A 16557-nucleotide genomic window follows, 5' to 3' on the forward strand; every position below is an offset into this window, starting at 1 on the left:
ACCGACCCCACAGAAATACAAACTACCATCAGAGAATACTATAAACACCTCTACGCAAATAAACTGGAAAATCTAGAAGAAATGGATAATTTCCTGGACACTTACACTCTTCCAAGACTAAACCAGGAAGAAGTTGAATCCCTGAATAGACCAATAGCAGGCTCTGAAATTGAGGCAATAATTAATAGCCTACCAACCAAAAAAAGTCCAGGACCAGATGGATTCACAGCTGAATTCTACCAGAGGTACAAGGAGGAGTTGGTACCATTCCTTCTGAAACTATTCCAATCAATAGAAAAAGAGGGAATCCTCCCTAACTCATTTTATGAGGCCAACATCATCCTGATCCCAAAGCCTGGCAGAGACACAACAAAAAAAGGGAATTTTAGACCAATATCCCTGATGAACATCGATGCAAAAATCCTCAATAAAATACTGGCAAACCGAACCCAGCAGCACATCAAAAAGCTTATCCACCATGATCAGGTGGGCTTCATCCCTGGGATGCAAGGCTGGTTCAACATTCGCAAATCACTAAACAATCCAGCATATAAACAGAACCAAAGACAAGAACCACATGATTATCTCAATACATGCAGAAAAAGCTTTTGACAAAATTCAACAGCCCTTCATGCTAAAAACGCTCAATAAATTCGGTATCGATGGAACGTACCTCAAAATAATAAGAGCTATTTATGAGAAACCCACAGCCAATATCATACTGAATGGGCAAAAACTGGAAAAATTCCCTTTGAAAACTGGCACAAGACAGGGATGCCCTCTCTCAGCACTCCTATTCAACATAGTGTTGGAAGTTCTGGCTAGGGCAATTAGGCAAGAGAAAGAAATCAAGGGTATTCAGATAGGAAAAGAAGAAGTCAAATTGTCCCTGTTTGCAGATGACATGATTGTATATTTAGAAAACCCCATTGTCTCAGCCCAAAATCTCCTTAAGCTGATAAGCAACTTCAGCAAAGTCTCAGGATACAAAATTAATGTGCAAAAATCACAAGCATTCTTATACACCAGTAACAGACAAACAGAGAGCCAAATCAGGAATGAACTTCCATTCACAATTGCTTCAAAGAGAATAAAATACCTAGGAATCCAACTTACAAGGGATGTGAAGGACCTCTTCAAGGAGAACTACAAACCACTGCTCAGTGAAATAAAAGAGGACACAAACAAATGGAAGAACATACCATGCTCATGGATAGGAAGAATCAATATCGTGAAAATGGCCATACTGCCCAAGGTAATTTATAGATTCAATGCCATCCCCATCAAGCTACCAATGAGTTTCTTCACAGAATTGGAAAAAACTGCTTTAAAGTTCATATGGAACCAAAAAAGAGCCCGCATCTCCAAGACAATCCTAAGTCAAAAGAACAAAGCTGGAGGCATCACACTACCTGACTTCAAACTATACTACAAGGCTACAGTAACCAAAACAGCATGGTACTGGTACCAAAACAGAGATATAGACCAATGGAACAGAACAGAGTCCTCAGAAATAATACCACACATGTACAGCCATCTGATCTTTGACAAACCTGAGAGAAACAAGAAATGGGGAAAGGATTCCCTATTTAATAAATGGTGCTGGGAAAATTGGCTAGCCATAAGTAGAAAGCTGAAACTGGATCCTTTCCTTACTCCTTATACGAAAATTAATTCAAGATGGATTAGAGACTTAAATGTTAGACCTAATACCATAAAAATCCTAGAGGAAAACCTAGGTAGTACCCTTCATGACATAGGCATGGGCAAAGACTTCATGTCTAAAACACCAAAAGCAACAGCAGCAAAAGCCAAAATTGACAAATGGGATCTCATTAAACTAAAGAGCTTCTGCACAGCAAAAGAAACTACCATCAGAGTGAACAGGCAACCTACAGAATGGGAGAACATTTTTGCAATCTACTCATCTGACATAGGGCGAATATCCAGAACCTACAAAGAACTCAAACAAATTTAAAAGAAAAAAACAAACAACCCCATCAAAAAGTGGGCAAAGGATATGAACAGACATTTCTCAAAAGACATTCATACAGCCAACAGACACATGAAAAAATGCTCATCATCACTGGCCATCAGAGAAATGCAAATCAAAACCATAATGAGATACCATCTCACACCAGTTAGAATGGCGATCATTAAAAAGTCAGGAAACGGCCGGGCGCGGTGGCTCAAGCCTGTAATCCCGGCACTTTGGGAGGCCGAGATGGGCGGATCACAAGGTCAGGAGATCGAGACCATCCTGGCTAACACGGTGAAACCCCGTCTCTACTAAAAATACAAAAAACTAGCTGGGCGAGGTGGCGGGCGTCTGTAGTGCCAGCTACACGGGAGGCTGAGACAGGAGAATGGCGTAAACCCGAGAGGCAGAGCTTGCAGTGAGCTGAGATCCGACCACTGCACTCTAGCCTGGACGACAGAGTGAGACTCTGTCTCAAAAAAAAAAGAAAGAAAAAAAAAATTAACAAAGGATTAAAATAGAGTTTTCTCCAAGGAAGATATACAAATATCCAATAAGCCCATGCAAAGTTCCTCAGCCTCAGGAATACTTAGAGACATGCAAATCAAAACCACAGTGTTACACCAACTCACACACTTAAGGATGGCTTTGATAAACAACAACAATCACCGCAACACAAAACAACAAGTCTTTTCAAATAGGTGGAAAAATTGGAGCTCTAGTACATTGCTGATGGGAATGGGAAATGTTATAGCCACTGTAAAAAGTGGTGTGGCTGTTTCTCAAGAAATTAAACAAGAAATTACCATTTGATCCAGCAATTCCACTTCTGGACATACTCCCTATAGAATTGAAAGAAATTTGAAGAAATAGTTGCACACTGATATTCAGAGAAGCATTACTCACAATAGCCAAAAATGGAAACAACGGAAAAGTCCATTGAAAGATAAGTGGGTAGGCAAATGCAGTATATCTATACATCGAAAAATGTTATTTAACCTTAAAAAGGAATAAAATTCCAATACATCATGCAAAATGGATGAACCTTGAAGACATTATGCTAACTGAAATAAGCCAGACGCAAAAGGATAATTATTATATAATTCCATTTATGAAAGATAGAATAGCCAGTTATGTAGAGACAGAAACTAGCATGGTGGATGTTAAGAGTTAGGGGGAGAAGGAGTGAGAGTTACTGTTTACTGGGTACAGAGGTTTAATATGGTAAAAGGAAAAAGTTCTGGAAATGGACAGTGTGATGGTTACACAACACTAAGTTGCATACTTAAAAATAGTTAATGATAAGTCTTATAATAGATATATAAAGTGTCCTGGTAGTCTTACACTCTATAAATACACTTTTTTTGGCATTGCCCCTTTCCTGCCATGCAGAGGCCCAGAGGTGAATCTCCATATTTCTCCAAGTGTGCATCACTTACTGTCCTCTGTGCTGTGTCCCACGTGCTGTGCGCACAGCCTCATACAGCCTGTGACTTCAGAGCCAGGACACAGCTCAAGGGTCTGCCCCAAGGCTCCCTCTTTTCTTGTTTCCCTGCAGCCTTGGCTTATCTTGAACTGGCAGTTCGATTTATCCGAATTCAAGACAGGTCACCAGGGCTCTTTCTCCATACATGCTGGTCCCACCCTAGGTGGAGTCAGGCAGGGCCAGTCACTGGAGAAGCCCGGAGCAGAGCAGGGAGCAGTCTGGGCTGCTCCTCTCATCCAAGGGGCTTCCTCCTCTCATTTTGTGGAAAAATGTGAAAAATTTGGGGGAAAAATGTTTCAAAGCCTCAGATGTTCCTTGTAGCTCATGGAGTAGGTGAAAGAAACAAAGACGCGGCAGAAAGGTATGTGTTGGTGACAGCGAGAAGCAACCTGACCTTGAAGACTCTCCTTCTTGTCCCTCTGTGAAGCCTCTTCCAACACAGGGCTCAGGGCTGACAAAGCCCCCTCCCTACCCTTCTTAGACTGGATACAAAGTCAGCCATTAGAAAACAGGAAAACAAGGAGAAGAGAGTCTGTAGAGACAAATTGGGAGGGTTCAAGAGGAGAATTTAGGATTTGCTTCTGCCCATGGAACACAGACTGGGAATAAAAGTGTTTTTCTGACTCTTCTCTGAAAGCCAGATAGACTCCACCTAAAACCCTATTGCCAATGATGCAGGGATCCACTTACCTGAGACTCTGATAGTCTCTAATGTAGAACGTTCGCTGCCAGTGGCTGAGTTACGAGCAGAGCAACGATAGAGCCCGCTATGCTTTGTAGTAATTTTGGGGATATAGATCCTTGGTCCTGATTGCAGAAACTTCCCATTTATCGTCCAAGTATACTCTGCCGGTGGATTAGAGTCCGCGAAGCATGACAAGTAGAGGTTTTGTCCTGAACGGTAGTCGATCAATGAAGGGAAAATCCTGGGGACGTCTGGACCATCTGGAGTAAAGGGAATAAAGCCACAGGTGATGTCGTCCAAGGGAAGGGGATGCTCCTGATCTCTTAAATTGACACAGTGTCCCCCTGAGCCAAGACACACCCTCAAGTCCCAGCCAAACCCCTTCTGTGTTCACTGAGCCAAGGCCTGAGGTATTCACCTGTTTCTCCCATCACAGGTTGTAGACCCCAAGTCTCCCATGACAAGAGCATCCCCTCCCCTTATATTCTTGGTTAAGGCTGTGCCTACCCAGGTTTTCCCAGGGCAGGGAGTCATGTCCCCCTCGGGTGTCCAGAAATAAAATTGCCTGTACTTGGACCTTAGATAGACTGAGATGTCTGGTCTCTGGTCGTTTGGATTTAAGCTGGTGGCCTGGCCCACAGAGGAAACAAAGATACAGAGGACATCCAGGGTGACTGGTCACTGCAGATGCTACCAACTTGGTCCCATATTTCACATTCATAGGTTCCTGTGCCATTTCTTGTGACATTGGGTACAATGAGGATCCTGTTTTCACCGGGTTGCTTGAGCCTGGGACTGACCGGGAGGCTCTGACCATTTACCCACCACATGTAGGTGTAGCCCTGAGTCTTAGGTTCACAAGTTAAGGCTACAGAATTCTTATTCTCCATGGGGTTGAAGTTTTTGCTGGTGATGTAGGGCTTGGGCAGCTCTGCTGTGTGGACAACAGAGAGAAGATTGTCTGGTGTGGCACCTTTGATTCCTCCACAGGCATCCTTCAATCAGAGTTGGCATTCCCCCACCTCTCAGCCCTCCTGAGTCCTTGAAAGTCAACAGCTGGTACATGTGTCACAAGACAGATGCATGATGATCTAAGGGCTCAAAGACTGTGAGGCCGCCTGCTCTGTCTTAGGGAAGCACAGACTTTCTCAAGTGTGAATTGAGCAGCAGTGTTGGGTCATGGACAGACACATCAGTGGGAATCACAGGCCCAGGTACCCCTTCCAGTCCGTCTCTAATCAACTGACCAGCTGGCTCACCTTGGATTCCTTACCTGGAATGTACAACTGCTGTGCCCCTTCCAAATTCCGTCCTACTTTGCCCCCCTAGATGTGATTTCTCTGAAGTTTCCATTTCCAAGGATATTCTGGAGATGAGTAATAATGGGACTTCCCATTGTCCTGAAATCCTGAAGATACTGAGCATCCTGGCCTGGGACTGGATGTTTCAGCAGAAATAAGACAGGGGAGACCAGAGTCAAGCCTGGAGGTCAGTTCAGTCATCAGGCAGTGGAGGCACAAGGTGGGGCAGTTTTCTGCAGGTGTTTCATGCTGACTTACTTGAGCCAGTGACCTCCAAAGATAGAGCAGAGTGCAAGGAGTGATCTAGAAAGAGTGAAGGGGACAGGCAAGACCTGGTGGCTTGGGAGCAGAACCATGTTCCCTGTTTTGGGTTCTTTAAGTTTCCTCTCCTTCTGCAGAGGACAGGTGAGGACTATGTGGATCTTTCCAGAAACACGTGGAGATTTGCAAATGCAGAACTGACTGGTGGAAAGGGTGGGAATGAACTGCTGGAAATCTGGTACTCATGGATCATGTGTGTTTGATGGATATGAGACAAATTTGGGGAGAAGTTTTGCAAATATTTTCCTTCATTGGACCCTCTACTCTCCGATTCCATTTGTTTTACTACTCTAGGGACCTCATGTAAGTGGATTTCAGAGTGAATCTGAGAAGTGACTGCTGGTTGCCAGGAGCTGGGATTGGGGAGAATCAGTTGTTCATGGGTGTGCAATTTGAGTTATGCAAGACGGGGAGGTTCTAGAGATCTGCTGTACAGCTTGATGCCTACAATTCTCACAAATTGAGTATTTCTTATGCATAAGACTGAGGACAAAAAGTGTTTTGGATTTCTGACATTTCTTGATTCTGAAATATTTGTCATATAGTTACTGCTTTAGCATCCCAAATCTGAAGGATTCAAAATCTGAAATGCTCCAGTGAACATTTCTTTTCAGCATCAGATTAGTATGACAAAGTGGGAGGTGATAAGCCAAACAAATTCTTGCCTTTTTTTTTTTTTCTCTCACCACGTTTCTAGCTTGGTGATTAGTTTTTGGGCAATTCCATATTGGCCATGCTGCACTCATATATTTTTGAGGGCTTTGGGATGTGAGAGAGGCTGATTGCTATTTTCTATGTCATCAAAAGTTTCCACCTTTTCATGGTTGCATCTTTTTCTCAGTGTCTCTCTTGTGGCCATCATTAATAAGAGCCTGTCAGGTCAGATTTTGGACAGATTTTTGTAATTCTGCAAAAAATGTTACTGGGATTCTGGTAGCGGATGTGTTGAATCTGGAGCTCAATTTGGGTAGTATTGTCTTACTAACAATATTGATTCTTCCAATTCACGAGAATGAAATGTCTTTCCATGTATTGATGTCGTCTTTAATTTCTTTCAGTAATGTTTTGTAGTTTTCAGGGTATAACCCTTAGACCTTTTTGGTTAAACTTATTCCAAAATATTTTATTCCTTTTGATGTTAATGTGAATGAAAGTTCTTTTCTGAATTTTCTTTCACATTGTTCATTGTTAGTGTATAGTCTAAAGAATGATCTAAAATGAGTGAAGGGTACACGCAAAAGCTGGTGGTTTTGGAGCAAAAACATATTCCCTGTCCTGGGATTTTGATTTTTCCTTGCCCTTTGCAGAGGGCATGTGGCTCTTCCCTGATAGCCAGATAGACTTCACTGGAAAACATATTGCCAATGCTCCAGGGATCCACTTACCAGGGACTATGATCCTCTTGATTATGAAATTTGTTCCACCAGTGGCTGAGTTATGCATGAAACAGATATAGACCCTTCTATATGTTTTAGTGGTTTGCAGGATAAAGAACACTTGTGCTGATTGCTGGAACTTCCCATCAATCAGCCAAGAATGTTCTGCCAGTGGGTGAGAGTCTGTGAGGCAGGAGAGCTTGGGGAGTTCCCCTGTGTGGTAATAGGTGTATGAAGAAGAAATGGTGGGGGCATCCAGGCCATCTGGAGGAAATCACAGGAGATGTTGTCAGAGGGAAGGGAAAATCCGGGTCTGTGGAAGGGCCACAGTGACCCTGTGAGCTAAGTCACAATACTGAAGTCCCAGCCAAATCCCTGCTGTGTTCACTGATCAGGAGCCTGAGACATCCACCCATTTCTCCCATCATAAGCTGTGGACCGTGATTCTCCCATGACAGGAGCAGCCTTTTCTTGTTGTTGATCAAGCCTAAGCCTACTCTTAGTACTCATGGCCAGCTTTGATGTCCAGGAGTAAAAGTGTCTGTATTGGACCTGAGAGGGACTGGGAGGCCTGGCCTCTGGCCATGTGTATTTGGGATGGCAGCCTGGCTCACAGAGGAACAGAAGATACTCACAGATGAGATTCAGGGTGACTGGGTCACTGCGGCTGGCACTCACTGGATTCTTCATTTCACATTCATAGGGTCCTGCAGTATCCCTTGTGACAACAAATAGAGTGAGGGTCCTGTTGTTTTTGGACAGCTGCAACGTGTGACTGTTACGGAGGCTCTGACCATTTATCCACCACCGGTAGCTTACATCCTGAGTATCAGGATCACAGGATAAGATCACAGTCTCCACGGCCTCCCTGGGGTTTAAGTTGCTGCTGGAGATGGATGGCTTGGGAGTCTCCACTGTGCAGATAACAGAGAGAAGATTGCCCTGTGTTGCACCTTTGATGCCTCCAAAGATATACAGGGATGGCCTTTCCCAACTCTCAGCCCACACAGGTCCTTAAAAGCCCATGGCAGGTGTGTGTGTTACAAGACGGATGGCAATCTGAGGGCTCAGAGATTGTGAGGCTGCCTGCTTTATGTGGGAGAAACACAGACTTTCTCAAGTGTGAATTGAGCAGCAGCATTGGGTCATGGAAAGACATGGGACCAGCAGTCACAGCCCCTGGTGCCTCTCTGAGTCCCTCCCTCTCCAACTGCCTGCCTGGCTCACCTTGTGTTTCTCACCTGGAGCATGCAGTACTGGAATTGTCTTAGTTTCAGTCTTACTTTGCCCCCCAAGGTATGTTTTCTCTGCAGCTTCCCTTTCCAAGGATATCCTAGATGTAGATGATGGAACTTCCCATTGTCCTTAAACCCTTTGTGTACTAATTCTTGGACGTAGGCTAGGCTAACCATGGGAGGAATTTAGTTTATGGTTTAACTTTGAAGCAAGAATGATAATAGTTTCTCCCTAAAACTAATACCCTTAATTTGCCCAGGGATTGCCTTTGTAAAACTGGTGAAGACCATGAGAGTAAGATTACAGGAGGGAACTGAATTCTGCTAAAATGTAGGCACAGTTTCTATAATCCCTTACTTCTCAAATGTTATTTGGTCAGAGTTTGCAACATTTGTAACTAATTGCTGCTCTAGATAACATCACTATTGTAGAACCTGAGGTTGGTCTTTTGAGATGTTTCTCATTCTTTGCATTCTGGCAACCCACTGATCTCATCCATACCCATGACTAAAGGCTCTGCCAGTCATGTGGTCCCCACCTAGAGATGGATTCAAGCGCAAACAGATCATTTCCCTCCACCCGCATGATTCCATCCCCAAACAATCAGCAGTACCCATTTTTTACTGCTGTGTCCCTGAAACTATCCTTGAAAATCTCTAACCCCTGATCCACTAGGGAGGCTGATTTGAGTAATAATAAACCTCTGTCCTCCTGTTTGGCAGACTTGGAGTCATTAAAATCTTCATTTACTGCAAATCACCTTCTGGATCAATTGGTTTTGTTTGTGCAGGAGGCCAGAAAAACTTGTCTGGGAATTATAAGAGTGGATGGAGGAGTTGTCTATCCCTGTCCCACGGTCTTGTCCACAGAACAACCTCACAAAGGGAAAGAGCTCTGGATGGGGATACAGTGGAAGCTTATTCTCTTAGTGACCTGGGGACATTAGCTCAAGATGAAGCCTGGCAGGAGTGGCAACTCCAGGTGATTTCTGTGCATTTCCCATTTCCTGGGAGGTGGGCCATTCCATAGTGTTAGCAGGAAGGGAATAGAACAGTCAGCGTAGTTAGAGGGAGTGTCTGGGGAAGGGCTAGGAGTGGAGGAAGAAGCTGTGCAAGACAGGGCTTGCCAGTTAGAATGAAGTGGGAGGAAGATGAGGGACACAGAGAAGCAGAGAGAGGTAGAGACAGCATGGCAGTGAACAGTGGGGGCTACAGTGACTTCAGAGACCCCAGGGACTAGGTGTCCCCATTTCCACAGTCCAGGACCAGGGATCCCTGAAAACCCTCCAGTGCCCAAGGAACTTCAGAGTTACATGAGGTGGGGTGTCTTTAATGGCAAGAGTTAGTGGGGGGATGAAACATGGGCGTCAGCCTCTGAAAGAGAAGGGACAGGTGTGGCTAGAACCTCTTAGGATTCTACATCTGAGATCCAGTCTCTAAAGAGGTTATGAATCACTCATTTCTTCATTCAATTCCTTCATTTGTTATGTGAGAGCACCTGAGTGTGTGTCTCTCACTGGACTTGAGCTGGTGCAGGGCATAAGTGGGAAAGAATACAAGCTCCTCTCCTTTATCTTGTCATGCCAGTGACATGGACACTTTGGGAAACACAGGATTTCAGGTTCAGTGATAGGGCTGAAGATCTGAGGGGGAGGCCTGGACATTTTTTGCACTGACTCTGACAGTTGAGGCAGGTGATTTAATTCTGGAGAACGGACTAATCAGCTGACCATTTGCTCTCACTCCTCTGAGGTTTGGATGCCTAAGAAGAGAGGATTTGAGCCAATAAATGACTATGTGTCCTTCGAACCCAATGATTCGTCACTTCTGGTGGAGGAGAGGATGGGCCTGTGGCTGCAGACAGACCTCATGTGACCCTGATCTGCCTTTTGTGTTTGTGTGACTCTGGTTCAGTGACTGTGCCTTCCTGTGCCTCAGTTTTCTCTCAGTCAAATAAGCTAAGTGGCAAATGGACTGTGACTTTTTGTGCTATCTGTGAAAAATTGTAAATTCTTCACAGTGACCTGACCTAATGCTTGGCACAGTGGAGGTGTTCACACAAACAGCATTTATTATTATTTTCTATGAGAGAGCACCTTTAGGTCAGATCCCTGTGGACAAGCTGCTGCCAGGTACATTTTCTCTCTTCTGTTTCTGCTTCTGGGGACATTATGTTTTCTATGGAGTGTCCTAAGCCTCACAAGGCAGTTGGCTGATGGCCTACAAAGCTTGTCTTTCTGTCCTCTCTACTCTGAGTCTCAGGTGAAGAAAGCTCTGTCCTTGCCCAGATGAGGTTCTGAGGGCTGAGCCCTGGCTGGTGAGCAGCTCCAGGAGACACAGTCCTCAGACAGCTGGTGAATCCTTGGTCCCAGTAAGCCCTGCCACAACCCAGCCCTGGCACAGGCTCCTCAGCTTAATCTGGAGTAAGGATTTAGGGACAGGTTCTGGGATTGAGGCTTCTAGGACTGAGCTTCTCTGAGAGTATCTCAGGGGTCCTCTTTGGCAAAGCCCTGCTCAGTTCTCCAGGGTCTTTCTCAGGGTCAAGTTTATGAAGAGGGCATGAGGTGCTTGGCTGAGACTGATCTCCTCCTGCTGAGCACCCCCCACCCCATCAGACTGTCCTTCCTGTGCTGCAAGTGTCTGCAGGGTCTGGAGGCAGGAAAGGAATTCTGATCTGCTGATGTTTGTCTCCTCTGTGTGTGTCCTACACTAAATGCCAAAACCCCAACATGGGACATAATGCAGAGTGGGACACAGCCACAGTCTAGGCCTGACAATCCTGTGTGTGCAAAGTAGAAGTGACCCCCACCCGCACACCGAGGGATCATGTGGAATCACTCACGGTATAAGGTATAATGTCCAGTTACTCCTTCAGTCCTATCACCTCGCTTTATGATTTCTATGGTGTAGGATCCTGTGTCCTTCCAGGTGACATTCTGGATCAGCAGGGATGCATTGGAATATACTGTTTCTCGTCCACTGTATGCAGGCCCAAATATAATTGTTTCAGCGTCTATTACATATGATGTAATGTAAAGGTAGTGGTCCGTTTTTTGCCCTTTGTACCAGATGTAGCCAGTAAGATTCTGGGGCAAATTGTGGACAAGTAGAAGAACATCCTTCCCCTCGGAAACTTTGGTTGGCTGGGCTTCAATTGTGACTTGAGCAGTGGTGGGTGGGTTCCAGAAGATTAAAAGTGATGCTAGGAGGTGGAGAGAGCATCAGTCAATATTGAGACCTATGTATGGGGGTGAAAGCATTGAGCCCTGGGTCCTGAGAAGATCTCTTCAATCATCAGCCTTGAAGCTACACACACACCCCAGTAGGACAGTAGGACACACACACACACCCCTTTGTGTCTGTGTGTGTGTTTGTGTGTGTGTGTGTGTGTGTGTGTCCTACTATCCTACTGGGTGAAAGTCAGCAGCATGACCCCCATTCCTTCAACCCTTCTGACCTTGGCATTTTTTTGTTTGGAATCCTCTTCCCCAGGGATCTTCATGGCTCCCTCCACAACACCCTCAGGTCCTGCTCACATCAGGGCATCCTTAGACTTCTTTCCTGACACCTCCTTCAGAGACCCTGGGTCTTCCCTTTCTGACCTTTCCCTGCTCTGCTCCCTCCAGAGCACTTGTCAGCACCTGACCTCACATTCTAGATCTCTTTGCATGTCTGTCTTCCTCCCCATGACACTGTGAGCTCCATGAGGACAGGGACTTTCATGATCTTGGTTGCACCCCAGTGCCTGGGACAGGTTGCAGACTTTTGTAGATGTGAGAGTTCCCAGGGCCCTCCATCCCTAGGTTTTTTCTTTTATTCTTTCCCCAATTGTTGAGGTTTTTTGCTGAGGACAGTGTTTAATGCCCTGCTTATATTTTCATTTGAAGTGTCATCTGATAATAGTTATTATCATTTTACAAAATGTGGTGTCCAGTGCTGATTAACCCGGAAAACAGAGCACTTGAGATTTTCCTACCTCTTACCAATTCCGGTTCAATGTGATTTTCCTGTTTTAGCCCCTGTCCCTCTCTGGTGTATTTTCCCCTATCCAGGCTCCAACAGAGCCTTCTTTCCTGTTTTTTGTTTTTTCTTTCTTTCTTTCTTTCTTTTTTGAGATGGAATCTCGTACTCTCTCCGAGGGTGACATGCAGTGGCACCATCTCAGCTCACTGCCACCTCTGCCTCCCAGGGTCATGCAAACCTCGTGCCTCAGCCTCCCGAGCAGCTAGGATTACAGGAGCACATCACCACACCTGGTTAACTTTTTTGTATTTTTAGTAGAGACCGGGCTTCACTGTGTTGACCAGACTGGTATTGAACTCCTGAACTCATGATCCGCCCACCTCAGCCTCCCAAAGTGCTGCCTTCTTTTATTTCTTAGAACCCCATCCTCTCCAGGAAACCCCATCCAATCATTCTGCTTCCTCCTCCTGTCCTCTCCCAGGAAGTTCTCTCCTCACCTGTGAGCAGGAGCTCCTTCCAGGTGATGTGCAGTGTGCAGGCAGGCGCTGAGAGGGGCCCCATGGCCTGTGCTGCCTGCGTGTTCTCTCTGGAGATGAGCCTGGGATCCAGAAACTTTCTGGGCACGGCTGTCAGCTGTGCTGTCCTTCCTCCTTCTGTGCTGAGCCTCTTCCTGGGGCAGGAGCACTTCTCAGGCTCATGGGCAGGGTCTGTGCCCAGGACACCTCTCTGTCCCCTCCCCTCTCAGTCCTGCCTCCTTGTCCCTCCTTCTCTTTTTCCTTTTGTCTGTGTGTCAGGTCCCTGGGAATAGTGGAGGCCTCTGTCTTTTTCAGCAGTGATTCTGTCACCAAACCTCAACACACACGATGTGCAGAAACACAAACACACGCACAAAAGAGACACACACAGTCACACACATACCCTGTATGTTGGAGCACAGTTCTGGGCCTTAGCCTCCTGCTGTCCCCATGGGTCTGGGTCTGGATGCGCATTTGCACCCTTTGCCCTCTTGCTGGAGCTGCACCAGGTCCCTGTCACAGGAACACCCCATTGTGCTGTGGGTGAGTTGTGTGTCGCCTGGTGACAGGAACCCTTCCTTTCTTTAACTGTGTCTAGCTTGGCTGCAGCTTCCAAGGATAGACATTCTGGACCTGGGTGTCCCAGAGGAAACTATGCTTCCTGGAGCTGTGCAGGATGAATCTCTCATGTCTCTTGGGAGGAGAGGCCTGTGGTGGTTGCTCAGTGGGGACTGTGAGTCCCATGGTCAAAGGGACGGTTCTCAGTCACTCTATTGCTCCCTGGGGTCTGGTGGTTGAGCTGGGGCTCAGGGTTTCTCATTTGTTCCTGACCATCCTTGGTGTCCTCTCTTCTCTGTCCAGCTGATTGTCCTGTGATTACCACACCTTCCCCATGGTGGTGCAGGAGGAAGTGGGGAGTTACCCAGGAACCCCGTGGAACATGGCTCGTTGAGATGCAAGAAGGGGAGCCTGGGACAGAGCAGGGCTTCAGAACTGGAGAGATTCATCCCGACTTACTCCGTGGTCGTGATGGGCTCAGCCCTCCATGTGCTGACATACCCAGGGGTCTGTACTGAGGGTTTTGACCTGGCCGAGCTGCTCTCTGTAGAGGAGGAACAGGCAGTCGCCAGAGAGCCTGTCTGAAGGGGACGTTGCCCACCCCTGAGAGGGCGGGTGGGGGTGAGTTGTGTTCTGGGAGCAAATAGCAATAATACCCCCCTTCTCCCGGCAAGGACACAGGAGAGGTCTGTCTTCCCAAGGGATAGCCGGGTGTAGGTGACCACGTCCTGGATGGTGCCTGTGTGTGACCATCCAGGCGCTCTGAGTCCCACAGGGTACAGCGGGCAGACAGGTCACAGGGTGCCTGACTGATTCCCGGGGAGGCTGTAGACCCTCAGGCCACCGCTGTTCTGTGTCAGCGCTAGGCTTGGCCTGGGATGCCCCAGAAAACAGGACAGATGGAGTAGGGGCGGGCATTTAGTGAGCATTGACAGAAAGAGTTGATTAGGATGGAGGGAGGTTACGAGGGGAGAGCGCCCAGTATGGCGTCGCGTGCACCATCGCTGCCCTGGGAGATGCCTTTTTAGCTGATCCCAGGGAAGGAGCAGGTGTGTGGGTCAGGAGCTGCCTGCAGAGGGAGTGGTGTCAGGTTGGAGGCCTCCAGGTCAGGGAGGAGCTGACAGAGTCCATGTGGGGAGCATGGAGGGCCCTGAGGACTTGGGCCGAGGTGACCCTGGTGAGGGTACCTTTGGGTTTTGCTTTGGGTTTTGCTAAGGGAGGTCTGCATCCCCTGGGATCCAGGCTGGGAGGGACTCCGCCGCCCTCTGGTGGACAGCAAGGGAAGTGTGGGTGGCCCTAGTCCCAGGCCAGGCGGCGTGTTTTATTCCTCAAGGATCTGCACATTTCACATGAGGTCACCCATATGTTATGTTGCAGCTCCATCACATTCCAGCCCCGTGAGTGCCGGTCTCTGCGGTTCTACGTTCGCTGTTCTCCCTCTTTCACAATCGGATGTCCCAAACGCAGATTTTTGTCAACTTCTGTGAGTTTGTGTTTCTAGGCGGCACTGTGTATACCCTGGGGGCAGTGATGTCTGGGGCTGAGCACTGCACTGGGCTTGGGAGCAGAAGAGGGAGCAGCAGGGCGGGAGGATCAATGCCAGGGGAGCAGGGACAAGTCATTTTCATTTTCTCATTCCCAGGGACCAGAAACCAGGATTCTGACTCCAGGGCACAGTACCACACCCTACTGGTGTCCCTGGATGTCATGAGTGCTCATAGTGTCATGTTACCTTGACATTCATTTTTTAAGGTGTAAGTTTTTTTGCCTCACATCAGAGTCAGGTCTTGGTCACCATGGCAGTTTTCAATACTGTATCTGTTTCAAGTGGCTCCAGTTTGTGTCCAGAGATAAAATCTTAGAGGCATCTCTCCTGCTTGGTGTGCTGGGCTCCCCTCTCTCCAGCTGCTTTCTTTAAACGGATAATTCTGACATTTGCCCTCACATTTAAAGTGACCACTTGTCAGTCACAGCATGCTCTCCTGGTCCCAGTGTTTGCTCTCCTGGTCCCAGTGTTTGACATCTGTGGTCTCCAGGTGTGCCGAGTGCTCCCCAGTGTCTGTAAGTAGTAAAATCACTTACACTTTCACGTTGTGGTTGTATCACTATAGCCTCACATGCCATCCAGGGCCTGACATCGAGGCTGCCCTATGGGACCTGTGCTGGATGAGCCTCTGCTGGAGCTCTTGTTTTGGGACCTCTGGTTCTGCTGGGGACAGGAGCTTCCAGTTAACTTGATTGAAAATGTGATACGATTCATTGAAAACACTGGGTCAGATGATGTATTCATGGGCTTCAGCTGCCATAACAAACACCTTAGCCTGGGTGAATTAAGTAATAGAAATTGATTTTTCACAGTTCTGTAAATAATGTGCAATTTTAATCACTTTAAAATGTGCCGTCAAGTGGAATTAACCACATACACAGTGTTCAGTTGCCATCACCACTGTTTTTCCTAGAAAAATTTTTATCATTGTAAACTGAAACTTTGTATCTTTTGAACAATAATAACTCCCTGTATTTTCCACCCTAGACCTTGATCACCTCTACTCTGTCTCTATGAATTTGCCTATTCTTGATGTTTCATAGAAATGGAATTATATATATATGTTATTTTGTTTCTGATATGTTTCACTTTGTATAATATTTCCAAAGTCCATGCGTGTTCCAGTGGATGTCAGAGCTTCATTCCTCTTTATGGCAGATTAACATTTGGTTGTATGTGTGACCATATCTGTTTATTCATGTGTTAATGAACACTTGGATTGTTTTCATATTTTATCTTTTGTGAGTAATGCTGCAATCAACATTCTCATGTAAGTACCTGTTTGAGTCCCTGGATTCAATTCTTTGGGTACAGGAATGGATGCTGTTTCACATGAGAATTCTATGATTAGCTTCTTGAGGAACAGCACAACTGTTTCTCCCGGTGGCTGTACATTTTTATAATCTCACCAGCAATGTATGAGGATTCCAAATTCTGCATAAGGCTTTCGCTTGTTATTTAACATTTTAAAAGAATGGTAGCCATATTTGTAGGTGTAGTGTGGGATCTCATTGTGGCATTGAATTTGTATTTTTCCTAATGAGTAATGATATTGAGTTTCTTTTCATGTCCCTCTTGATGATTTGCATATCT

General features: G+C 46.3%; 1 protein-coding gene across 1 annotated transcript; it reads right to left on the reverse strand.

The window, feature by feature from the left end:
- Positions 1 to 1924: 1924 nt before the first annotated feature.
- LOC105467679 (pregnancy-specific beta-1-glycoprotein 2-like) lies at positions 1925 to 12906 on the reverse strand. Its single transcript, XM_071086197.1, has 5 exons — positions 12843 to 12906; positions 11225 to 11584; positions 7783 to 8061; positions 4155 to 4409; positions 1925 to 1953 (listed from the first exon to the last, which is right to left on the reverse strand). Exons 1-5 carry the CDS (start codon positions 12904 to 12906, stop codon positions 1925 to 1927), a joined length of 987 nt encoding a protein of 328 aa, XP_070942298.1.
- Positions 12907 to 16557: the final 3651 nt, after the last annotated feature.

Source organism: Macaca nemestrina, chromosome 20 (assembly GCF_043159975.1).
Source record: "Macaca nemestrina isolate mMacNem1 chromosome 20, mMacNem.hap1, whole genome shotgun sequence".
Lineage (NCBI taxonomy): Eukaryota > Metazoa > Chordata > Mammalia > Primates > Cercopithecidae > Macaca > Macaca nemestrina.